This window comes from Macrosteles quadrilineatus, unplaced genomic scaffold (assembly GCF_028750875.1).
Source record: "Macrosteles quadrilineatus isolate MER2022 unplaced genomic scaffold, UCM_ALF_1.0 Scaffold_2__2_contigs__length_208266976, whole genome shotgun sequence".
Taxonomy (NCBI): domain Eukaryota; kingdom Metazoa; phylum Arthropoda; class Insecta; order Hemiptera; family Cicadellidae; genus Macrosteles; species Macrosteles quadrilineatus.
Genome location: NW_026542595.1, coordinates 4433622 through 4459549, shown reverse-complemented (window position 1 = coordinate 4459549; position 25928 = coordinate 4433622). Strand labels below are relative to the sequence as shown.

The 25928-nt window shown below is 35.6% G+C and overlaps 2 protein-coding genes across 2 annotated transcripts in view; one reads left to right on the top strand and one right to left on the bottom strand.

The window, feature by feature from the left end:
* The window catches only part of LOC128986413 (potassium voltage-gated channel subfamily H member 8), a 348552-nt gene that overhangs the window by 44449 nt on the left and 278175 nt on the right, over positions 1 to 25928 (bottom strand). The gene's annotated exons all lie outside the window — the stretch shown is intronic.
* On the top strand, positions 8435 to 24721 carry LOC128986410 (transcription initiation factor TFIID subunit 9). Its single transcript, XM_054406771.1, has 6 exons — positions 8435 to 8477; positions 8824 to 8968; positions 20242 to 20378; positions 21436 to 21573; positions 23781 to 23961; positions 24442 to 24721. The coding sequence occupies exons 2-6, from the start codon at positions 8836 to 8838 to the stop codon at positions 24600 to 24602; spliced, it is 750 nt and encodes a 249-aa protein (XP_054262746.1). The 5' UTR covers positions 8435 to 8477; positions 8824 to 8835; the 3' UTR covers positions 24603 to 24721.

Here is a 25928-nt window from a genome sequence, read left to right as displayed (position 1 = left end):
GATGCCGACAGCTGCTGGTTTAGTTAACCCAACGAAGTCAAATACTAAAGACGTTAAATGTATGTTTTGTGGTTCCAACCATTTAGCTGAAAACTGTAAAGACAGTAAATTGACAGCAGACGAGAAGGTGAAAATCGTTGTAAAAAATGGTTGTTGTTTTACTTGCTTGAAGTATGGTCATAGGAGTGCGCAATGTAAAATTAGAGTAAAATGTCCCATCTGTGGAAAGAGGCACACCGCTGTTATGTGTAGGGCGTCTGCTGCAGAAGGAAGTTCATTGAGTGAACAACCAGGCAAAGAAAGTTCTCTAGCAAACAATGTTCACACAGAAGTGTTTTTACAAACCTTTTTAGTAAAAATTAGAAACCAAAATCGAGAGCGAACAGCACGTGCTTTAATAGATACGGGATCACAGCGATCTTATATTTTGAAAAATACAGCAAAGGAATTTGGCTACGACATAGTCAGAAGGGAGAAGCTAGCTCATGCTTTATTTGGTGGCACTAGTACTGAAACAATTGAACATGCGTGTTATAAGGTTAGACTAAGTGACTTAAATAACAGCTATGCCTGCAATTTTGACGTTCTTGATCAAGATATAATTTGTAACGATGTTACAACAGTTAAGCCTGGTCCTTGGTCCATTGAGCTTGGAACACTGGGAATTAATGTAACAGATGGAGACGGGCCTATTGAAGTTCTGATAGGTGCAGACGTTGCTGGGAAACTTTACACTGAGAAACGATATCTGCTTTCCAATGGGCTAGTTGCGATGCATACTTTGTTGGGCTGGACTTTAATGGGAAGAACCACTGTTGAAGGGAATGACAGGTCCAGTTCTATGGCAGTAACTTCTTTACTGTCCCCTACTGATAATAAATCCATTTCAGATTTGTGGAGTTTGGATGTTTTAGGAATCAAGGATCCAGTGGAGGTCAAGAGTGAATCTTCAGTTAAAAGTAGAACAATGGAACATTTTGTAGAATCTGTTTCAGTGGAAAATGATGGAAGATATCAGGTCAAATTGCCATGGGTTGATGATCACCCGCCGTTACCCACTAATTTAAAAGTAGCACAGAAGAGACTCAGTAATCTAACAAATAAACTTAATTCTAGTGGATATCTTAGTTCATATCAACAGGTGATGTCTGACTGGGAGGAATTAGGTATCATAGAGAAGGTTAACGATGCCGATTTGGAAATTGGTCACTACCTACCGCATCGACATGTGATAAAAGAAAACAGCCTTACCACGAAATTGAGACCTGTATTTGATGCATCTGCTAAAGAAAAGAATCAGCCCTCGTTGAACGATTGTCTAGAAAAAGGTGACAACCTAATTGAATTGATTCCGTCCATATTAAATCGTTTTAGACTACACAGATATGGAGTTGTTGCTGACATCGAGAAGGCTTTTCTACAGGTTGGTGTACATATGGATGATAGAGATTTTCTTCGTTTTTTGTGGATTAATGAAGAGGGTCAATTGGTTGTTTACAGACACGCTAGAGTGGTCTTTGGAGTTACTTGTAGCCCATTTATGCTAAGTGCAGTAATCAAACTTCATTTAGAAAAAACATTAGACTTGATAGATTCTGGATCGTTAAACTACTCAAGAAAAGTAGTAGAGACACTGTCGAGAAGTTTCTATGTAGATAATTGTATGGCAAGTTTTGATGACTTTTCAGAATTGAATCAATTTGTAGATCAAGCGACTTCTGTAATGAAAGATGCTAGATTCTGTCTTCGGAGTTGGGAGTACACAGAAATTCAGAGTTTTAAAAATGATTCTACTTTGACACCTATTTTAGGTTTAAATTGGAACAAAAATACTGACATGATTGAGTTGAATTTTGAAAACTTTGAGTTTAAAGAGCCTGAAATAGTCACAAAGAGATCTATTTTGTCTTTTGCTCACAAGTTGTTTGACCCCATAGGTATAACTTGTCCTGCTACACTCATGCCTAAGATATTGCTGCAGAAAACGTGGGAAAGTAAAATTGGATGGGATGACAAGGTTTCAGAAGAGATAAAACTATTGTTTTTAGATTGGGCAAAGCAACTTGAGATTTTTTCAAATTTGAAAATTCCAAGATATTTTGGAAATGAAATCGGAGGGAATATTTCTTGGACAGTTCACTGTTTTTGTGATGCAAGCCAGGACGCTTATGCGGCCGCGGTTTTCCTGAGGGGTGAATCTAATGGACTTGTCACAGTTCAATTAGTTCAAGCGAAGAGTAGAGTTACACCTGTCAAGAAGATGACTATTCCTCGACTGGAGTTATTGGCGGCTACCATTGGCGCTCGTCTAACTGACAACGTCTTAAAGAGTATGGGATTTGAAAATGTCAAAACATTTTATTGGACCGACTCAACCACCGTTTTGTCATGGATTCGTCGAGAAGAATACTGGGGAGTGTTTGTTTGGAACCGAGTAAAGGAAATAAGATCCCTTAGTAGCATCGAATCTTGGAATCATGTTCCAGGCCATATGAATCCAGCTGATTTGCCGTCACGTGGATGTTCTCCTAAGCAGCTAGTGGAGTCGAAATGGTGGGAGGGACCACAATGGCTAAGAAACTCATCAAACTTGTGGCCTAACCAAAACTTCAGTGATGTTTGTGATGAGAAAGAAGTAAATTCTGAACTTAGGAAGATCAAATCAACCACAAAGATTCTGATTAATTCAAAACCTGAAACAGATTGTTGGTACTACAGATATTTCTCCAGATTTGATAAAATCGTCAGATTGGTAGGCTGGATTTTGAGATTTTGTTGTAACACAAATATGTCTAAACAAAAGATATCAGGAGGATTGTCGGTTGATGAATTGATTAAGGCTCAAAATAAAGTGTTTAAACTTATTCAGAAAGACGCTTTCCATAGTATCAAGGATGAAAAATTGAGTTCATTGTGTCCGTTTGAAGACAGTGATGGCTTATTCAGGTTAAAAACGAAAATCACAGAGAGACCTGATAGTAGGAATTTTAATCTTCCCATAGTATTGCCGAATAACCATCCTGTTGTTCACAGATACATACAATACAAACATGAAGAAAATTCACATGTTGGAGTCCAAGGATTGTTATCTATTCTCAGAGAAGAAGTTTGGATTATTAGTGGAAGAAGAACTGTAAAATCAGTTATTGACAAATGTGTCAAATGCAAGTGATACTGTGTTAAAAGTTAGAAGATAAACAAGTGGCTGAAGTAGTAGAACGTGAACATGATCAACCAGTTTACACACAAAGAGGAAGAACAATTATACCCCCACAAAGATACCTGAATTAATAATTAATATTTTGACTTTGCAAGTCAAAAGGTGGGAGAATGTTGGATATAGTATACAAACATTTCACTTAAATAATCTATGGTTTATATTTTGTATTGTCTTTTCCAGCTGCTATGAAAATATGAACTTTTATAATTTTGAGACATATGATTTTGGAATGAATTGTTATGTTGTGATTACAGGAATATAGTTTGGTAGCATTTTACTATGATTGAGTAACTTTTCTTTTGTAAATAATTAAATTATTTTCTGCTCATTATCTTGTCTATTTCTCTTTCCATTTTTGACTTTTAACAATTTCATTCCGTCCTGTTCAGAAACTAAGTTCCTGGGCGTTCACATCGACAACCAGTTGAAATTCACACCCCACGTAGATTCTGTTTGTAATAAATTGAGTTCTAATAATATATTCTTATTAAGAAATTTGGCAACATTTTTGGACTCTTAAGTTCTAGTGGTGGCTTACTACGGACTGGCTTTTCCTTTTCTTTCATATGCAGTTGTAGTTGGGGACATGAGTGTCTAAATTCTAAAAAAAGTTTTTAAACTGCGTACGGTAAGAAAGCCATGAGAACAGTTTTTAAGAAGCATCGTAAATTTTCCTGTAAAACACTTTTTGATAACTATAAAATTCTTACTTTTCCGTCCATCTATATCTTAAACTGTCTTGTTAAGAAAAATATTGACCTTTTTATAAATCTGTCTCGCCCTATCTCCTATGGTTTGAGAAGCCGGTCCGATTTATACATTCCAAAACACAAAACTGTTTTTTTTGTAAACCATTTATTTTAAAATGGCATTCAACTGTTCAACGCACTGCCCAATCCCCCGAAGATGTAAAATAGTGTGGCAAATTTGGCAAAGGGGTTTTAAGAGTCTTCTTTTGTTGTACACTGTTGAAGACTTTTAAAGAAAACAATGGTCTTTAAGTTATTTTTTAGATTTTATCCATAAGAAAATATTGTTTTGATTTGTTTAAGAGAAATTTTGTTGACGCTAGGCCTATTATTCAGTTTGTAAAACTGTCAAAAATAAAGATATTTGAGTTTGGTTAGTAATAAACTTGTACCGTTTTTATCTATGCTTGTACATACATTAAAAAAGTTAATCTTCATGTAACAGTCTATAGATTGGGTACCGGTAAATGAAAATAAAATATGTCTAATATAAAATACATAGGCCTACTTGTAACTTGATTAATGAGACCACCTAAAAGGCCACAGAGGAGGAAACAAAAATCTAACTTAAAAACGTCGTCAAACTCAAATTTTTAGGTTATGTTTTCAAAAACGTCAAACTCAAATTTTTAGGTTATGTTTTCCACTTAGACCGGTTTCAGAGTGATTAGTTGATTCATTTGTGTAAATCCTTATAAGTTAGGAATGTTAAATAAATTCTGAAGATTTAAAAAATAAATTTAAAGAATTAAGATTGGATTTAAGTTATTAAAAAATAAGAGTTTTAAAGGTAATACCGATACACAAAACCTACCTATCTGTTATTTTAATTTAAACTACAGTACTTATTAGCAAATCCTCCTGTTAGAGAGCTAACTTCAGATCAGTTAGCCTGCTCCAAATACTACAAAAAATAAAAAAGGTATAATATAGTTAATGTGGCAACATATTTGTTTATTTCTTAAACACTAATCAACATTAATTCAATTCAAATAAAGAGCTTCATCACTTCCACTTTCAAAATCAAACTCGCTCGCAAGTCGCAGACGACGAAAACGAAAATTAGCTCAGTGCAGTGCGAAAAACGAATCATCAGGACTAGGACAGGATCTGATCCTGATCCGTGTCTGTCGTCTGTCACTCTGTCATTCATCAACACATGACAGGACTGGACTAGGAAAGCCAATCTACGTCCAATAAGAAACAAAATTTCTCGCAAACGAAATTCCAACAAACTATACTGCTAATTGATTAGTGTTTTTTTTTAAAGGTGTGTTTAGTCTAAGATGTTTAATCAAAGTTAAATGCAAATTGAAGAAAAATCAAGTTTATTTGTCCAAGTCAAAGAAATTTCAATCTTTGATGGATTTTTTACAAATATTATAATGTTATTTAGTTTAAAATGTTTTTCTTGCGTCTCTGACTTCCCAACCTATAGCAAGGAAATTCCCAACTGTTCTCTTTCCCAGATTAGATTCTGGGGGGTGAGGCTCCCTCCCTAACCCGGCCCCTCCCGACAAGTCCACGCCACTATAGATCCACGGCCGCCTTTAACTTTAGGCTGTAACCTTCGAAGTGGCAACGTCACAAGTGGTGTTGTAACAGCTTTTTTGTTTGGAAGCAGCTAATAGTATTTGTGTATTTAAGAAAGATTGGTTACTGGACTGTGACAATATTGAATCCGCTTAAAAATGTACAGATATAGATTTTTAATTCATTGTCTCGGTTTTCAATTCTGTATGTTTTATTTTCAATACCTATTTTAATAAACTTATGTTCATAAATTTAAATTTAAATCAATAAAATGTGAATTAATGAGCTGATGTTACCTGTCTGCCATGTTATCTTATGGGACGTCTGTCACTAAACAACACCACTTGCGACGTTGCCAATTACCAAGTAAAGGTGGCCGTGATAGTCCCCAGGTACTTGATACCTTAATCTTAAGGATAGATAAAACACACTCCCATAGTAGATTGCTTATCCTTATACAGCAACTGAAGCCTAAATGGTTTGCCATTGTCAGTGTTGTTTAGGTTCACTGTTGAGGTCGTGTTTTGTTTTGTTTACAATTTGTTTCTTGTTATTTCAATAATTTAAAACCTCGTTTGACCAAAATAAAAGATCTTATCTCCTCTAGCTACGTAACCAAACAGTAAAGCACAAAATCATTAAATTTACTATTCAATAATAGAAACTAAATTTCGTCAACACTGCTATCGATCAGTGTCACCGGATATGAACTAGACAAGAAAAACGAGCTTCAAAGTCTACAATGGGATGAGACAAGGCCCCACTAGAAAAAACAAGCCATGCTGCAGGATCCACGACGTCACACTAGTGGTAGTGGATGGGATTTGATGATAGATTTACTGCAATATCCCACATTTTTTAGGTTAATAAGCTGACTTTATATCAGATTTTAATGGTAACATTTTAGTACAATTATCTACCACTAGTGTTGCGCTGCAGCATGGCCTGTTTTTCTAGTAGGGGGGCCTTGGATGAGAAGTCTACTTGTTTTGGTTAGTCTGTACCATAAAGTTACCGGTACCATACATGGTGGAAGGCCTTCCACCATGGGTACCATAGATAAAACATACTGATAGATAAAACATACAGGCTATACTGAGTATGTTTTATCTATGCCGGTACCAAGTTTTTTCACACTCACACTTTAGAACCCCAACTCTTGGTATGTTAAAAATTTCATTTTAACATACCAAAAGTATGTTATCAAACAGTTAGTTTTTAAAACAAATAAATTTTAATAAAAACACAATAAATACATAATTAATTATTTCATTCGATAAAAAATCATTGATCAAAATCACGGCCTCCTTTAACTCCAGACCGCGGCCTTCGAACTGGCAACGTGGTGTTGTAACAACTGTTTTGTTTGTAAGCAGCTAATGGTATTTGTGTATTTACGAAAGATTGGTCAGAAATCAGAAACATTTATTGCCGAAAACATTACAGAAATGTATAGGCCATCGTCAGGTACAATTTATAGCAAACATGAATTGCTTGTCTTAAGAAAACAACCAATATCAATAAGAAGCAGTCTTTAAATCGTCTTTAGATTTCTATCACAGAAGTTAATTAAAAAAATATTTAAGTATATAAACAAATGTCAACAATACATATTTTTTTTACAGTTAAAAAAAGTCACAATAACAAAATAAAACTCAACAATATATAGTACAAAAAATTGTTAATATCAGTTTTTTGCCATGGTTACTGGACTTTGACAATAATTGACTCCCCTAAAAATGTACAGATATAGATTTTTAATTCATATTGTTTCGGTTTTCAATTCTGTATGTTTTATCATTGTTTTATTTTCAATATTTTAATAAATTTATGTCCATAAATTTAAATTTAAATCAATAAAGTGCGAATTAATTAGCTGATGTCACCTGTCTGCCATTTTATCTTATGGGACGTCTGTCACTGAACAACACCACTTGCGACGTTGCCAATTCTACCAGGTCGCGGCCTGTAGTTAAAGGCGGCCGTGGCAACATAGAGCAATGGCTAAAAATAGAGAAAAGTCGATATTTCGGAGTGGAGTGGACTGAATCAAGTCATTGTTGGCAACGGCGCAGCGCCGCGCGCCGCACGCAGCAGGTGAGCAGTGTTACCAGATGTGGGAATTTCCCATTGATTTCTATTACTGGATGCCCCACCAGAGGGGATTTTTTGTACATAATCAATGGTTTTAAAGATAGATTATACAATATTTAGTAGTTCGAGATTAAGTATGAGTTAATTTTCTATCCTATATTATATGAGGGGGGGGGGGTGTTTGAATATATGCTTTATTAGCTTAACATTTTCACCAAAGAAGAACTCTAGTTCCAGAAATGCTTCTGCAGAGTTTTCCGTACACAAATCTGCACTTTTTTTATCTTGAAAAGCACGATTTATATTCAATATATATTGTTTTAGTGGTTCATTTAATGAAATCAAGTCGTTTTTAGGTATTTATTTGCTGAAGCCTACACGTTACTCGTGTACACATCGTTGCATTTTTTTTTTAGAGAGTCTTAAATCGATTGAACGTGAATATTAAGGGAAAATAAGAAAACTGGTACAAACAAATATTACAAATTGTAGCGTAAGTAATAAGTCAAATGGTAAAATTATAATAATTTATCTTATAAATGTTTAGAGCTCTTGAGAATGTTTATATTATAAAATCAACGAAAAATTCGACCCATTGGGAACTTTTCTTTGAGTTATGGAAATGGCAACTATAATTAATTTTTTGGAGGAAAATATATAAAATTTTATTTCTATTATCAGCAGAAACTAATTACAGTACCGCAATTGATTTAAAACTCCTAAATGTATTGATTGGTAGGGAATTTATAATTAGGGAATTTAGTAGGGAAATATCAAGAATACAATCTAACTGGCAACACTGTCAAGTTTGCCAATTTGAGCATCTGGATCTGATTCTGGGATGGGAAGGAAGAGCGACCAGACCAGCGACGTCGACGTCAGTGTTTCCATTCGCGGGATTATTATCCCGAAAACGGGATTTTTAGACCTTGAGCGGGATGCGGGATAAAACGGGATTTTCGGCTGTGACGAGTATTTATATTTTTTTCTACTCAATTTTAGAGAAAAACTAACTCAAATTGTTTAAATACTGTAGCAAAATATAATAGTGATGTTTAAACAACTTATAAAAATGATACGTAAAGTTTAATACAAGGAATTGTACCAAAAAAATCATGCGGGATAAAACGGGATTTTTCACCAATTTAAAAGCGGGATAAAACGGGATTTCTCAACCCAGTAAGCGGGATTATTTTTTTGGTCGTGTGGAAACACTGGTCGACGTCAAAACAAAACAAGATGGCAGCTATGACGTCGGCCCAACAGAAGCAGTTGCCCAAAGATGCTCAAGTGATCACTTCAATTTTAAAAGAAGCCGGAATTACTGAGTACGAGCCACGTGTTATTAACCAGCTTTTGGAATTCACATATCGTAAGTCTTAAGGCCAAAATTAATTTGTAGGATAGGATACTTTTTCTCTTAACCTATCAAATTGGGCTAACTTAGGCCCATGTTGGCCGCTCCCAGTTTAACTTCTCCGTACCCAAATTAAATGTATATTGCCGTGAGTAGATTGGTCATTCTGACATACTAATGGCGGTAAAATGGTATTTCAGGGAATATTTTCTTTACTTTGTAGTTCATATGATCAGACATAATCCAGCTAAGAAGTTAGGATTAGGGTTGTCGCGATATCAGCAATCTATCGATACAGTAGAGTCCCGCAAACTCGGCGTAATGTGGACTGGAAGGGTGCCGAGTTTGTGAAATGCCGGGTTATCGGGAACTAGGGTTAAAAACAAGAACAATACCGTACCATTTTTAAGCTTATTAACTACCTCTTTTATTTATATTTTTATTGCAAGTTAGTATCAAGTCATCTGATATAGTACAAAAAACCATTTGTACGAGCTGAGAATGATTTGACTTGAGCTGGCTTGAGTCCATGTTTAACTCAGACTCAAAAAATCACTAATTTTCTGAGCCAGGTGATGGCCGAGTTATCCAGACTGCCGGGTTATCGAGTGCCGAGTTTGCGGGACTCTACTGTATTAGCTATCGAAACGATTCCAGCCTCTAGTATCGATATCACGATAGTATCGGATCCAAATAGGCCTATCGATATATCGAATATCGATATTACTTCGGAGGAATCTACTTTTTAATGACTTGCTTGAGCTTGTTTAGAATTTTTCATTAGGCGTTCTGTCAGGAAATCCTTTGGCAGATATGTTATTTTCAATTTAGTACCTGTTGATTGTTATTACTTTAACCCTCCGAGTGTCCCTAGTTTTGGCCTTAATGTCTGCCTATTATTTGCGCATTTGCAAGGTTTTATTGAAACGGATCTGAGAAGCTTAAAAACAATGTTAATTATACTGTTCTATATACCATTTTGTTTGGAAAATCATGGGCTTCAATCTATAAAACATAAGGCAAATTTGTTTCAAAAAAATTTTTAGGTAAAAAAAAGTATTTTGGAAAATTAAAAAAAAAAATAAGTTCGCGCTCAATGAAATTGTATAAATTATAGGCCTATAAATATTTGAAAATAGCCACTTTGTTCTAATTTTTATGAGGATTACAAATATATAATAATATAGGCCAAAGGAAGTAGATTTGCAAATAAATAAGTTATGGGCAAAAAACAGATTTCAGTAGTAGCGTTTAGCTAAGAATGCATAGCCTAACCATAGCTAGGAATCTGGCTGATAATTTACATCAATATCACTACTTACTTCTTCAGGATCATCAACCAGCCCTTCAAAATCACTTAAATATTCTTATAATCCACCACGTATATCACTACTTTTGATTTTTAACACTAAAACAATGATAAACGTAATAAAACACATCAGTCATTGGTGGGAGGTTAACCAAGCTGTTTACAAATACGCATGTCTGCTGTCTGCTACATTTATGATCGGCTCGAGAAAAAAAAGCGCTTAGAGACAGACCTCGGGAGAAAGCTTAGAATCTGCCAAATAAAACGATACCTAACTCGATCCAGTTCAATCCGATTTTGTCAGTCATAGAGCCTTCGCCGTAAACAGTGTTTGTGAGTCGAAATTTTGATACAAAACACTACACAAAGTGTGTTATGTGTCGAAGCTTCAACAAATAACACTCGGAGGGTTAAGGACCAAAGAGGAAGTGAAATTTAAAATTAGTAGCCTAGTAATAAAAATCTAAGCGATAAACATAGTTGTTTGGAGCTTTAAACACAGCAGTGCATTTCAAAACCAGCCTAATTTTTTGGGAGTTACAATGAAAAAAATAATTACCGTATTTACAACAATTTAAACAATGTTAGCACTGGTGGACTTTAGTGTAGGCTATAATCAACGGCTCTTGAGCTCTGACAACTAACAAGTAACAGCTAACAGCGCAACCAACACGCCAGCAATAAAAATTAGGTGCTACTAACTTAGTTCCTTCTACCCCAAAAAATATAACCAGCTATTCCCATATTAAGTTAGTCTGGATTTTATCTTGTAGGCCTACTTAAATTAACTCGATAAGAAGGTATGCACGGCCACCTTTAACCACAGGCCGTGGCCTGGTACAATTGGCAACGTCGCGTAAGTGGTGTTGTTTAGTGACAGACGTCCCAAAAGATAACATGGCAGACAGGTGACATCAGCTCATTAATTCGCACTCTATTGATAATATTGAAAATAAAACATACAGAATGGAAAACCGAAACAATATGAATTAAAAATCTAGATCTGTACATTTTAAGCGGAGTTAATATTGTCATAGTCCAGTAAGTCTCCGTTAAGTTAGGTACGGTACCTTAAACAAACTTAGTTACGGTAATATTCCTGGCCTCGGAGACATTTTTGTACCGTTATTTCCAGGTAAAAAGTGAGTCTTCTACTTTAATCACTTAGAATTAACGTAATAGCAAGTATATCAAGTATCTGGTGAGAAAATTGCGTAGGCTAACAAATTGGTTCTAGGTCAATAGAACAAAGTAGGCTAAATGAAAATTAAAACAGCCGTAACTCCCTTAATATTTGTGAGCGCAGAAAATCTTTTGCACCGTTATTTCAGCAAAAAATCAAGTTGCTGGTGATATATAAATATCCGTTATATAGGTTCCCATGATCACGTTATTCGTAATAAATACCGTTAGTTTGTTTAATCATACCTAACTTAACTTATTTGATGAAAAGTTGGGTAGGCTATTTTTTTATTGGTTCTATGTTTTTACATTTTTTTTATATTATAGAAGCAACTGTAAGTTAAGGAATTTCTCGCCTACCATTAACTTAAGGTAGGCTAGGCAAATAGTCTACAAAGTACGTCCTATTTAGTAAAAAAGAGTAAGGCTTCTATGCTATGTTCTGAGTTGAGTTACCTAACCTAAAAGTGGAGCTGTTTAACTTAAACAACTTAGTTTGCCCCTGAAAACTTATACTAAATATAGCCTAGGGTACGCTTAAACTTAGGGAATTTTTCAGTAACTTAACCCTATTAGAAGTGGCATATAGACCAAAAATGATGCTTTCAAAATTTGTTGCTGGAGTGGCGGGCGACTAAAATGTTACGCACAGATATAGTCGGTGAAATGACATAACTCTTAAAACTATCAATGGTAAGATGAGATTCTGAAGTTTCATTTTATGTTAGCGAATTTCCCATATAGGGAATAAGCTATTGCCGTAGTACTCATGGTCAGACCTGGACCGATTTACTTTTTCGTTTTGAGGTCCCCAGAGACCAAAAACACCATCCGTTCAAAATTCATATGACCGTTAGCAAAAATGATCCGATTTTGATTAAATTTGGTATAAATGTGTAAACCTACATTAATTCGGACGAGTTTGCGAACCAGCATAATCGGACTATGGGAACGGGGGTTTATGAGCTTGGTTTTATGGGGTACAAAACATAAAGTTTTGCAATTTCTTTATAAACTATTTTGTAGAGCTCAAAAAACAAATAATTTAGTATATTGAAGTGTTATTATGCGCCTAATAGTTACGGTAAAAATTCTAAAAATTGTAAATTAAAAATTCCCATGTTATTCTTATGAAGAATCAGTAGGCCTAAGCGGTTTTAGTTTGCTTGTTTATGAATATTTTAAGCTGCAGAAGTGTTTTAAGTGGTCTAAAATTTTCATGTTTGATGTCCTCATCACTTGCTTTGCTATGAATGTTTTAATTTTGCTGGAGACTTTTATAAACATTACAGTTGCTTCTATAATATAAAAAAAATGTAAAAACATTACAGATCTAGGCTGTTTTGACAAATTGCTGTGTAGGGATACATTTTTGCTTCATTAGACTTTCTTCCTTTAGTCCTACCCTTTTCACCCTGAACTTCTGCTATTATTACATACCCCAAACAAAATCTCTGCTGGACTCTGAAAACCAATTATTGGAAATTGGCTGATTGCATCAGAACTCCTTCACTTGCAGTGACTGCCTAAACATCCCAATATATAGTGCAGTAGAAATAATTGAAAATATAGCTTAAGGTGGAACTAATTGCAACACAAATGATTCTTGCTGTGAATGGTAAGTAGTATGCTTCTAACCAACATTCTAAAAATATACATCTGTACTGTGGCGCAAAATACGTTTTTTGGCCGCCATCTTGAAAAAAGTGTCAAAATTTTAATATTCGTAAAAATAACTTTTTGGGTATAAAATTATAGGAAATTTAATGCTGAAAAATGTTATAACAGTGGTTAGAAGCGCTATTTAGAAATACGATCGTAGTACAAAATACCCTTGCCGCAGTAAACCTGCAGACTAAATAATTTTACATTTGTCTTAATTGATTTTCAATGAAATCTAATAATTCAATTTAAAAAATCTTTGTACAACTAAATATATATAGTTTTACTATAGGTCAGCCGCTTAGAAAGCGTCCTCCTCGTAGCATTGGTGCGAGAGAGAGATACCGAGCTGTGGTAGTGAGACAGAATATGGCTCTTCCCCCACTCCACTGCCACCCCACCACCACCCTTTATTTTATTTTACATTTTATTTTACCAAATCATATGTTTTCTTATAATTTTCCAAAGACTTTTGAATGACAATCATTAGGAATCAGCATTGAATTTAAAACACTATTATTTAGTTTTATATATCCAAAATAGCGTTGTATTCAACACTGAATGAATATACTGTAGTAGTGTTATACAATATAACACTACTATTTAACCGAAAAAAAAGTAAAGCAGTAAATACTTGATTGGCTGATTGGAGGAGTGGGGGATGTGCGTGCACACACCTTCTTTTATACGCCTTGCCATCCCGGGTCCAGAGGTATTACCATGAGTACTACGGTGATAGCTTATACCCTATATAGGAAATTCACTAAAAGGCCGTCACTAAGATGTGTGATCGTTACTTGTGATGGTGGCAACACCATTATAGGCTAATTGCAGTCACGTTATTTGCGTCTTACACAATCGTGGCAACATCCGCGATAATCTCCTGCGATTATCTCAGCTTCCATGACTCTTTGTGATTGCGGCTATATCTTAATCGCGGCGAGATTCGTGATGATTGTCCGTTTATGGGCTGTTTTATGGGGTAAAAATAGGGTTTTCCCATTTTTGACCCTAAAAACGCAAAATTTCACAATTTCTTTCTAAACCATTCTGTAGAGCTTAAAAAACAAATACATTTTGTTACATTTTGTTTCTTGTTATTTCAGTAATTTAAAACCTCATTTAACCAAATAACACGATTTAATCATAAACAATAACTGGTCTTCTAGTTATATTACCATATAGTAAAGCACAAATCATGAAAATAACCCTAAAATAATAGAAACAAAATGGTGTCTACCCCAGCGATCAGTGTGGACGTACATGAACTAGACACGAAAACAAAGCTACAATATTTACAATAAGATGAGGAGTCTAGACTTGTTTTGCTTAGTCTATGTTGCAACTAGTTATTGACGCAATTCTGCATTTATATTTGTAAAATGTAAATCTTGAATAAAGTGTTTCTGAATCTGAATCTGAACTCAGTGGCAGTTCCGTGCTTTTATTTATTAATTCTGCTTGGAGAGGTTCCGTCGTGATTATCTATATGGATAAACACCATTAAACAGATAATTATTCTAACTAATCTGTAGGGATGAAAATTAACCTCAAAATTCGTGTAACTGAGCAGTTAGACATGTTCGGCAAGCCGCTTGTTTTCGGGTGGGCCTGCGAGGACTGTTTTCCACAGCAGTACGAACTCAGTCGAATGTTCGTTGTCTGGCATCCGATCTGACTTTGGTCGGCCTTTCAGCTTCCTTTTCAACGCAGAAGCCGTTGTTCTAAAGTTAGTAACCCACCGCATTTTTGTTATACGCAACGGAACATCTCCATGTCGCCTTAATTGAAAGAATGCACGAAACTGCTTATGCTGCTGAGTTGCAATGAATGAATTCAATACTTTTTAAAAACGACTCCATAACAACCGCACGTAGCTCAGGCGACCACTGCTCTATGACTAGAAAAAATGGTATTGTGTAGGCTTTCCAACGAGCATACTCACACCACTTTCAGACAACCTGTCGCTGAACAGTGCCATAGACTAGCCAACACAAGTAGACTTCTCATCCCATTGTAAATTTTGAAGCACGTTTTTCGTGTCTAGTTCATGTACGTGACACAAAGGCGCTAGTGTCAATGAAACTTTGTTTCCATTATTTTAGAGTTAATTTCTTGATTTGTGCTTTACTGTTTGGTTATATAGGGTGGGGCAATGAGAACGCCACAATTTGTTTTAGCTGTCACATGTTAATTGTTGCAACAACGAATGATCAGCTGTGCTTAAAACATCAATTAAATTATGCCATTTTAGTAAATATTATGCCCGAGGCTATGAACACTGAGATTTTCATGTGCAAACCTATTTTGAAAATAGTGGTTCTTGTGCTAAAACCCAGAGATTGTTTGGACCACATTCCATCCTTGGTCAACATGGCACTGTTCCAGATTGGAAAACAATGGTGAACTGGGTAAAACTATTTAGGATAAACACTTAAACACTAAAAATAATCGGTGGGTGCCGCAAAACTCTTTGTACACCAGCAAATGTTGAAAGAGTGCGAGTCGCAGTAACTCAGAGTCCAAAGAGATTTGCCAGGAAGCTGTTGTTGTTGAAAGCTTTACGTTGGCTCCTTTTTTTTGGAAGGGGGGGGGGGGTTTCTAATAAGCTACTTGAAGTTCGAGGTTTTCTTAAAGTCACCCCACAGTTTGCTTGAACCGAAGCTAAGAATTGTCCACAACGTAAAGCTTTCAACAACAACAGCTTCCTGGCAAATCTCTTTGGACTTTGAATTACTGCGACTCTTTCAACATTTGCTGGTGTACAAAGAGTTTTGCGGCACCCACCGATTATTTTTAGTGTTTAAGGGTTTATCCTAAATAATTTTACCCAGTTCACTATTGTTTTCCAATCTGGAACAGTGCCATGTTGACCAAGGATGGAATGTGGTCCAAACAATCTGTGGGTTTTTGCACAAGAACCACTATTTTCAAAATAGGTTTGCACATGAAAATCTCAGTGTTCATAGCCTCGGGCATAATATTTACTAAAATGGCATAATTTAATTGATTTTTTAAGCACAGCTGATCATTCGTTGTTGCAACAATTAACATGTGACAGCTAAAACAAATTGTGGCGTTCTCATTGCCCCACCCTGTATAACTAGGGGACAAGTTATTGTTTATGATTAGATCGTATTATTTGGTTAAACGAGGTTTTAAATGGCTGTAATAACGGGAAACAAATTGTAAACAAAACACGACCTCTACATAAACCGTACATGAACTAACAATAAAATTGTCTTCAGCTGTTCCATAAGGATGAGAAATCTACTAAGGGAGTATGTTTTATCTATGACAGTGCTCTGCAGAAAATGGTTCGGTTTTTTGCCGCACCCTGTACTGTATAACACTATGACTATATTCAATATTGAATACAACACTATATTGGATATAAAACGCTTAATAGTGTTGTATATTCAATGCTAACTCGTAATGATTGTCATTCGAAAGTCTTTGGGAAATTACAAGAAAACATATGATTTGGTGAAATAAAACACGTTCAGCTTGCACGTGACGTCACTATCCACACACCTTGTGAAAAAGGCCATTGGCGGAGAGGGGGAACGTACCCTCCCTCTCCGTTACCTCCCCTACATGCGCTAAAAATTTCGCGCAGGTCGTTTTCTAAACGGCCGACCTATAGACAGATTTTATTGACTAATGGGTCGTTGGAAAGCTTAATTCATGTAAATTTTCAAATAATTATAAAAGTTTGATTTTTTTTAGATTTACTAGGTGAAACCCGTCATCGTCGACAGTTAGCGTACTGTTGAGGTTGCAAGCAAGATCTTTTGACTATAAATCGAGGATAAATAACTCCATTTTAAAAGATTTTGGGTTGTTTGTGATTTAACAGTGTGCTTTAGGTACTACCGATCTTAATAATCAATAATTCCAATGGAAGCTGGTATTTCACTGAAGGTTTTTAGATAAAAACATAGGATAATGTAACTGCTGGAATACATCTTTAATGTAAGTAAAAAATCAAAAAATCAAATTAAAATGTTTTCGTAGAGTAATACATTTAATAGATTAATAATGATGCTTGATGACAAATATGTGATTCCATAGTTTTGAGACCAAAATTATGAAAATCGGGTAAAAGAGCCAAACGAACTCGAAAAAAAAACTTAACTCCCATAAGTAATGTAAAGGGAGGCAGTTTGTGCATAACTCGAAATACTGTATACACGAAAATGAATGCCGATGCTTGATGGCAAATCTGTGGTGCGTCCATACGTTTAGTTTAAAGCATTCGCATTCCGTATCGAAATGTGCGCTGAAAAGACATTGTTCGTGGCAGCTATCGTGGTGATCTTGGAAGTCAGAGAGAGAGACGGAAGCGAAGATTTTAGCAAGTTTTAGGTTCGACCGCTTTTTGCTTCGAGAAATAAGTACAGTGTAGCAGATTTATTACGGGACCTTACTTAATGATGAGGAACAATCCATAATAAAATCGTGAAATAAGGCGACGGTAGCTTCTAATCCGTTTTACGTATGACCACCGGTTGTCCACGGAACAGTTCAATTAAGTTTATAATTGCATCCCGATCCTACGCACTGTCACTTTCCGTTTCCAGTCCTTCCATTGTAAACAAAGATCGCTGAGCAAAACCGTCCGCACCCAGGAGGCTACAACTGTGCACTGTTGGCAATAAATGCTATATATATAGCAGATGCTAGACAAAAAATATATGTATAACATTGCTACATATAGCAATGTTAGATGTAGCACTTATTTCTTTTGATCTTTACCGACTCCCGGTGGATAGCACAATTTTAGCTATAGCAGGATCTGCTACATGCACTTTTGAAAAGTTACTTTTTCTACTTCTATCAAATGTTATATAACATTGCTAGATGTTACACAAATCTGCTATATAGCTGGTTAGGTATATAAAGTAAACCCAGTTTAAGGCAAAAATTAAAAAAAATCTATCGGGTAGAAGAGCTAAACCCGACTCGAAAAAGAAAAACCAATTATTTTAATAGATGGCAATAATTGATTTACCAGTATGCATAATCTAATCATACGAAAAATGTGTTATAATTTAACAGCTTATTGTTATATTGTGATTTAATTGATTTTTTTTTATTAAATATTGTTGTTAACAATTTGCATTTGTGTTTAAAGTGTGTTCCTTGTGTTAAGTGTGTGATTCAAATGTTATGTGCTTAATCCGTACCAAATATTAGTGAGTAAAGTGGTGTATGGATTTCATAATCATTATTTTACTAGAGACCGTTGTATTTAATCACAATGGGCTATGTTGCTAGTCTATTTAATAAATAACATTAGGTTTAACGAAACGAGTACCTAGGTTTGCTGCTACAAGGAAACTAATTAAGTGTGTTTTTATTGAAATATTAACTATTTAGTATAAAATAAATAAATCTGCAAAGTTTGATCAAAATATGTCCATAAACAAGCAAACTACAACATTTTACAGTATTCTCCATAAAAATAACATGGGGATTTTATATTTCAAATTTTTGAATTTCCTCCGTTACCAATAACCGAACGAAAACACTTTGATTTACTAAACTATTTGTTTTTTTAAGCTTGTAAAAAGGTCTAGAGAGAAATTGGGAAATTTTATGTTTTAAGGGTCAAAAATGGAAAAAACTAATTTTAAATGTATAAAATAACTTAAAAAATAAAAAAACTTTTTAAATGCCACTGTTTTAAACGCACTTTGTCGCCCATAGTGCATCACCATCACTGTTAACAGTATATTTTAAATTCAACCATTTTATTCTTTTCCAACATGAAGGTTTCTATAATTTGATAACAAACCAGATTTTTTAACAATAATTTAAAATTTTACACTTTTTTTAAATGGCGGCCAAAAACCGTATTTTGCGTAATAGTACAAATGTATATTTTTAGTATGTTTTTTATAAGTGTATTACCTACCATGTCTAACTGGAATAATTTATGTTGCAATTAGTTCCACCTCCAACACTATTTCTACTGCACTAATAGTTAAGTCTGGTTCCATTAGAGGGTTCAGTATCTAAATTCTCTGACTAATTATCCAACTTAATCTTATGAAAAACTTGTATCTTTGTAAACTTGTATGTTGAGGGGTAGATGTTCCAGCTATGAGAAGATTGTTATATAGGTACAGTACACTCTAGAGGATCTATGAAAACTAAATTAAACATAGACCTAGTGTAGGAGTAGACAAAACTTTTGCATAAGTTGTTATATGAGGAATCAATTCTTAGAATTGTTGCCTGCAAAAAATAATATCTAGCCTTCTTATTATATTGTATACATCCACAGACTAGAGCATAATAAAAAAAAAAAATATCTATTACAATTAGGTACATAGACCCTATCAAAACCTAATGATGATACCATAAGAAACGTTAAACTTAAATACCATGTGATAGAGATAAAATCCAACATTCAAAAGGTTTTACCATTGACTATATAACACTAGTTTTACTTTTTCTAATACAAATTTACAGGCTCCCTACACTGTCTACAAATATCTCGTTCCCTCTATTCCCTTGTATTTATTTAATATAATTTCTAAAAAAATAAAGTTATTATAATTTGTTAAATTGTAATTTCTTTCAGATACATGGTTGATAGTTGTAAGGGGTTCTCATTAGAATTCCTTTTACTAGAAATTAAAATTATTGAGGAGAGTTGAATTGATGTTTTAGGTCCTCAGGGATGAAAAAAGTGAACTAGGGGCAATCCTTATTGTCATCATTTCTGTTGTGGATCCTTCTTATCCACCATGTGTAGTCTTTATGGAAAGAATGTTAGTGAACTGCATTGAAGTTTGTTGATCTTTATAAATAAATCAGTTGATATTTACTTTCAGAATTATGCATAGCATATGAAACAGATTTCTGATGCTAAAAGTAAAGATACCGGTAACTGATAGGCTAATTGAGTTGCAACAAATTGTCTACCTGTTATTTCAAAGTAATTGGGACTGAACCCTGTTTGCATAACCAAACTGTTCAGATTAGCAGGAAATGCAGTCAAATTCCATTAAAAATTAAAACCATGTAATTTAATGACCAATATGAATTTTAATTAAAAAAATATTTAGTTTTAGAGTTTCTTTAACTAATCCTGCTGTTACTAATATTTAGTAAAACTGTGCAGGATATGTTGCTGGTGTGTTGGAAGATGCTAAAGTTTACGCAAACCATGCCAAAAAGAAGATGCTAGACTTGGATGATGTCCGGTTGGCTGTACATTTGCAGTTGGACAGAAGTTTCACCACACCTCCTCCTCGGGATGTTAGTAAATCACTATTCTCAAACCTTAAATAGTATATCACAGTAGCTTGATTAGGACCTTTACTGTAATACTGCTGGTATATCGAAGGTTTTTTTAAAGAGTTAAGTGGCCTCATCCTTGAATTTGTTGTCCACATGGGTCTTAAAGGCCTTTGCGAGGAACGTTTCAAGCAAAGCTTGGAGTACGGCATAAGTGAATTTTACTGATAAATTTGAAGCGCCAAGATCGAGACAACACTGCTTTGGTTTCTTACTAAACTGACAGCCAACCAAAATACAAGTAAAAGAATGCTTTTTATGGCTAACATACCTGTTACGTGTACATCTACACCTACCTTCATAGCATTTTTATGTTTTTTGTACATATGGGAATGGTCCTAACCCTGGTCTTGTTAACTATCGTACCAGGAGGACAGAGCAAAATCAACAGTGCTGCCGGTTTACTACTACACAACTCCAGTTGTAAGGATATCATCTCACTGTCCCCCAGTCATAATTAAAAAACGTCTTTGATTTAAAGTTTGTTTATAATCAGGTTGTATTTATTTCCTTTTTTTATGTTGACGATTTTCGTTGCTATTTTGTTGCCAAAGTAGTAACCCATAATCCTTACTGTTGAAATTTTTTTACTTTTAATACAATTTTTTTACATAATTTTTGTTGGCAGTTTTAACTGCATGAAACACTTTTTTAGGGCAGAAATAAATTGTACAACTTTAAAGGAAATTGTCGAAGCCGGTTTTGAGATCTTTGTGCAAGCTAGCAAACATACACACAAGCAAAAATTGCTCACCTAAGAATATTGGATTTTTACCGAATTTTAAGGTATTTTACAGTTAAGTTAAGTTAATAGGTCGTGTTGGGCTGAGCTTTTACTATTGTGATAGCAGAACATCTCTTAGGAGATCTTTGCTTAATAGGCTACAAGCTATTCCTAGAATAACAATAGTGAATAAGGGATCCAAACAACATTCATTAGCAAAGTTACACAGGTAATCAACCTTGCTTCAATGAATCTGATAAACATTCAAGTTTTTTCATCATGTTTTTTCTGTAGATTCTGTTGGAGATTGCCAGAATGAAAAATAACAGTCCACTGCCATTGGTGAAGCCTCATTGTGGGATACGGCTACCACCCGACCGCTACTGTCTCAACTCATGCAACTACAGGCTGAAGAGCACCATCCCCAAGAAGGTATTAAACATTGATTAACTCTAGGGATGGACGGGTCCCGAAATTTCAGGAATTTTTTGGGAAAAAAATATTCCCGATTATCGGGACGGGATTACATTTGATTCGGGAATTTTTTGGGACGGGATTTGGTCCGATCGTCGGCGATTTTGCGGCTTCACGAGTGCCGATGACGCCGCTATTGCGAGCGATAGGTTCGCGAACGCAGGAGACGAAGTCATTTCGACGATTGCGCCGTGACCGCGGAGTCCTACCGACGATCGCGCCGTGACCGCGAGTCATACCGACAATCGCGCCGTGACCGCGGAGTCATGCCGACGATCATGCCGTGACCGCAAGTCATACCGGCGATCACCCCGTGACCGCGGAGTCCTGCCGACGATCGCGCCGTGACCGCGGAGTCATACCGACGATCACGACATGACCGTGTGGAGTCCTACCGACGATCGCGCCATAACCGCGAGTCATACCGACGATCACCCCGTGACCGCGGAGTCATACCGACGATCACAACGTGACCGCGATTATTGGACCGACGATCGCACCGTGACCGCGAGTCATACCACCGATCACCCCGTGACCGCAGAGTCATACCGACGATCACGACGTGACCGCGATTATTGGACCGACGATCGCACCGTGACCGCGAGTCATACCGACGATCATCCCGTGACCGCGAGTCATACCGACGATCACCCCGTGACCGCGGTCATTTTGACGATCGCACCGTGACCGCGAGTCACAAGTTTCTATAGGTACCTGTATATTGTTACCCATTTTTTGGTTTTTATAGATCAGCACCACAAACGGTAAAAATTGATTTTGTATGTCTTTTTTTTGGTAACTGCAATACTCAAGACTTTCTTTTTATGCACAGAAAAAATCCCGTCCCGTCCCGAAAATCGGGAAGGAAATAAAAATCCCGTCCCGTCCCGTCCCGAACTAAAAATTCAATCCCGTCCATCCCTAATTAACTCTAATGACTTAGTTGGTGGAGCTTTAACCAAAGGCTATTCTGAGCTTTATAGTCGAACAATTTCATCACAAGAGGTATTCTCTTATGTTAATTTGTGATTGATTTTAGGGAAAGCATATAAGGTTTGACCATGTTATTTTTTTCAATGTAAGTGTTTTTATATTTTAGATTTTTGTACAAATACTCTGATAAACTGAGCTACCATGCCACCATCGGCCGAACGCTGCTAATGCTCCTATAAGTACTCTAGCGGTCGCAGGCGAGATTCAACAAACAAACACCCTAAGCTATACTTGGACTTAGGTTTTAAGGTGTTGATTTTAATTGGGAACACACTTTTCAAGTGTGTAGGAAGTTTAGTCTGGAAGGGGATTGAGTTAATTTCTGAAATCAGTCCCAATAGTGTCTTTAACAAGGGACACAAGAGGTGTTCTGAATAGAACCAATCCTGAGTTGGTACTTATTTAGGACGCAGACCCCAGCTTAAAAGTTCTAAAATCACTTTTAAACAATTCAATGATATCAATACTATACTTTTGCTACTGCCATGTCGCTTGGATTGTTCAAGCGTTGCAATTTGGTCTATGGTGATGTCGTCTGCTGACTTGGAGTAGAGACAGAAAGACAATGAACAAGCGAATGCAAAGGTACAAAATAAACAACGGATATATGAAAACACAAATTGAGCCATCTTATTTAGGCATGTGTGGAAGGCAGATCCGGGTTTATGCAGGTTTGTGGCTGCAAGTGTTTTGAAGTTAGGTCAGAAAAGGAAGGGAAAGTGTAGGTTATAGTTAACCAGGTTGTTTATTTATGTTACATAAATAGTGTTTCTCGCTATTGGAATGACAAGTTAAACAGTAAGGTTTGCTCTTTTACTGATGAGTACAAATGCTAAATTCGGTATCCCTGACACTCCCACAATTGTGACAGCTGAGCATTGTCAAAACTAGCAGCATTCATTGACAGTTGTAGCAGTGCTCCGCTGACTAATAAAAGTTTGCATGAGTTTATCAAAGTTTAAAAAAACTGTAACAGCAAATGGAATATTACCAGTTACACACTTTGTTTGATTTGATTAGCTCAATAAACTATGTTTATTTCGAATAAAAATAATTGCCTACTGCTGGTTATACGAGAAGTCTCCCCTAGTATTTAAAAGTCAATAGTTTAAACAAAGATTTTTAAAGTTAAAAAAAATATTGTTAATTCTGATTTGGTGTTGTGTTTGCAGTTCAACCATTCAGCTGTTTCATCTGGCAGTTACTCTATGCAGCAGCAAGGTGGAGTCAAGATGGGAGTGAAAGCCCCTCAGATTCATGTGGTCAAACGACCCAGCAACGCAAGTCTGACAACCGTCCCTCGTACTCAGTCTATCTCTACACCCAAGCCTGTCATCAGGTTCTCTCCTGCAGGTGAGAGGCCTTCTTCAGCCTTCGCATCACAGAAACTACTTCCCTCTTAAGATAACTTGCAATTAGCAGTCAAGAAGCTGAAATCTACAAAGTTTTATAGTACATAATTATTTATGGCCAAATCTTTGTTTGGCCAAGATTACAGTCCTGCATGGGCATCCATCAATATGGGCAAGAGGAGCCCGAGCCCTCCCTATAAGACCGTACATTAACAAAATGTTTACCAATTTAAAAAAAATGCAAACAAAAACAATAAATTGACAATACATAAAGCAAAATTAGTAGTTACAATATTTTTTAATGAACCATTTTGTACATTTAAATTATTCCCGGAGAGGACTCCTGAACCCCCCCCCCCCCCTCCTTATAGAACAGTTAGACGCCCATGCAGTCCCGGTTTGGCAAGTCCTATCCCCAGCGAGGTTCAACCAAGTAAAAACATGTCTAACGACTCCCAAATAACTTTTTTTATATTTCCAGGTATGCATCAAACACAAACGATGATGACGCCTAAGCCAAAGATACAGATAGCAACTGCAGGGAGTCAACAAATTGAAATGGCCGTTAAATTTGAAACTGACGAAGACAACAGTCTAAAACGAAAGCGAGAGCCAGATGATTATGACTCTTTAGATCACTAGTGGTATTTAAAACATAACATATATTAGTAATAGAAGTTCTTTGAATGATGGTTCTTATTCCTCTTTTGTACATTTTCGCAGTATTTAAATGTAAATAAACTGTACCTGTATTTTATAACCTTAAGTAGTAATTACTGTATTCCTCTTCTTTATCTATATCAGTGATTTGGGTTAAATGAGTACTGGTAATGTGAAACAAATTCTCACTTGGCATACTATTGTTTTGGGAGCAAAGCTCTTCACAGAAAAATATAATTGTGTATTGATCGGAGATAGCAAAAACAGTCTGCGTATACAAATTTGATTGTATATTGATGTTAATTTTATGAAAAAACCACGACTCCAAGACTCCCACCTTTTTAGTAGGTTTTAGCAACATAAACAACACATAACACAAAAATCAATCAGTATCCTTATTTATAATACGTGAAGGTGATTTCTACGAAACTACTCCTCCGTTAATAATGGACTGATTTCTACAAACGAGGTGTCAAAATTAAGTATTTTTTGTGTAGACGCCCCCTTTCACCAATTCCTGTAATAAATGTCTCCGGGATTTGCCCCACAGGCCATCAAAATCCTAATGTATTTCTTATGAAAAAAATATTTTGTTTACTTAAACAGACGAATAATTTGTATTAATTACAGCTGTTCATAGTAAATAAATTATACACATAAGAGGGTTAGTTTTTTAGAGTGAGTTCGTTCCCAGTTTCGATAACTGGAGTGGAGTGATTGATTAGGTACATTATCTTTGAGTTGACTCTTTTAAGTCATCGGGAATTGTGACTGTTATTCGTTTTGAAATAATGCCTTTAATATTTTGCAATTGCTCGAATTTGAGCAGAAGGTGCACTAGTAATTAAAGAATGTTTGTAATGAGATGAGAGGACAAGGGAATTCAAGGCCAAGCAGTTAGTGAGCTTCTCTCATCAAGTCATCTAAATTCTGGTTTGCTGTATTTTTCTTTCTTATCTTATGGTTTACTATAGGCTATTAATTTAAGGAGACTTGTATTTATTTATATTGATGGTCAATCAAAATGCTTTTGATTGTAACTTCTGATAATAGTCAATGTATAATGTAAATAACAATTGATAAAGCATTTTTCATCACTCCGTATCAAAAATAGCTATCGAGACAGATTTTTCCCCCGGATATTAAAATATTAGACAAACAATATTTTTTATACATATATTATTACAAAAAGGCATTAAAACCATATATAATTAATAAAAATGTGCATGAAATCAATAAAAACTCTTACTTTATATATTTATAAAAATACATAGCAAACAAAAACAACAACACCATCGGTGACTCACG

What these genes read in the sequence shown, in the direction of transcription:
- LOC128986410 (XM_054406771.1), top strand. Translation starts at nt 8,836, where the DNA reads ATGGCAGCTATGACGTCGGCCCAACAGAAGCAGTTGCCCAAAGATGCT. An exon ending in GCTTTTGGAATTCACATATC is followed by an intron (nt 8,969 to 20,241) that starts GTAAGTCTTAAG and finishes AAAACTGTGCAG; the next exon opens with GATATGTTGCTGGTGTGTTG. An exon ending in AGAGCACCATCCCCAAGAAG is followed by an intron (nt 21,574 to 23,780) that starts GTATTAAACATT and finishes TTGTGTTTGCAG; the next exon opens with TTCAACCATTCAGCTGTTTC.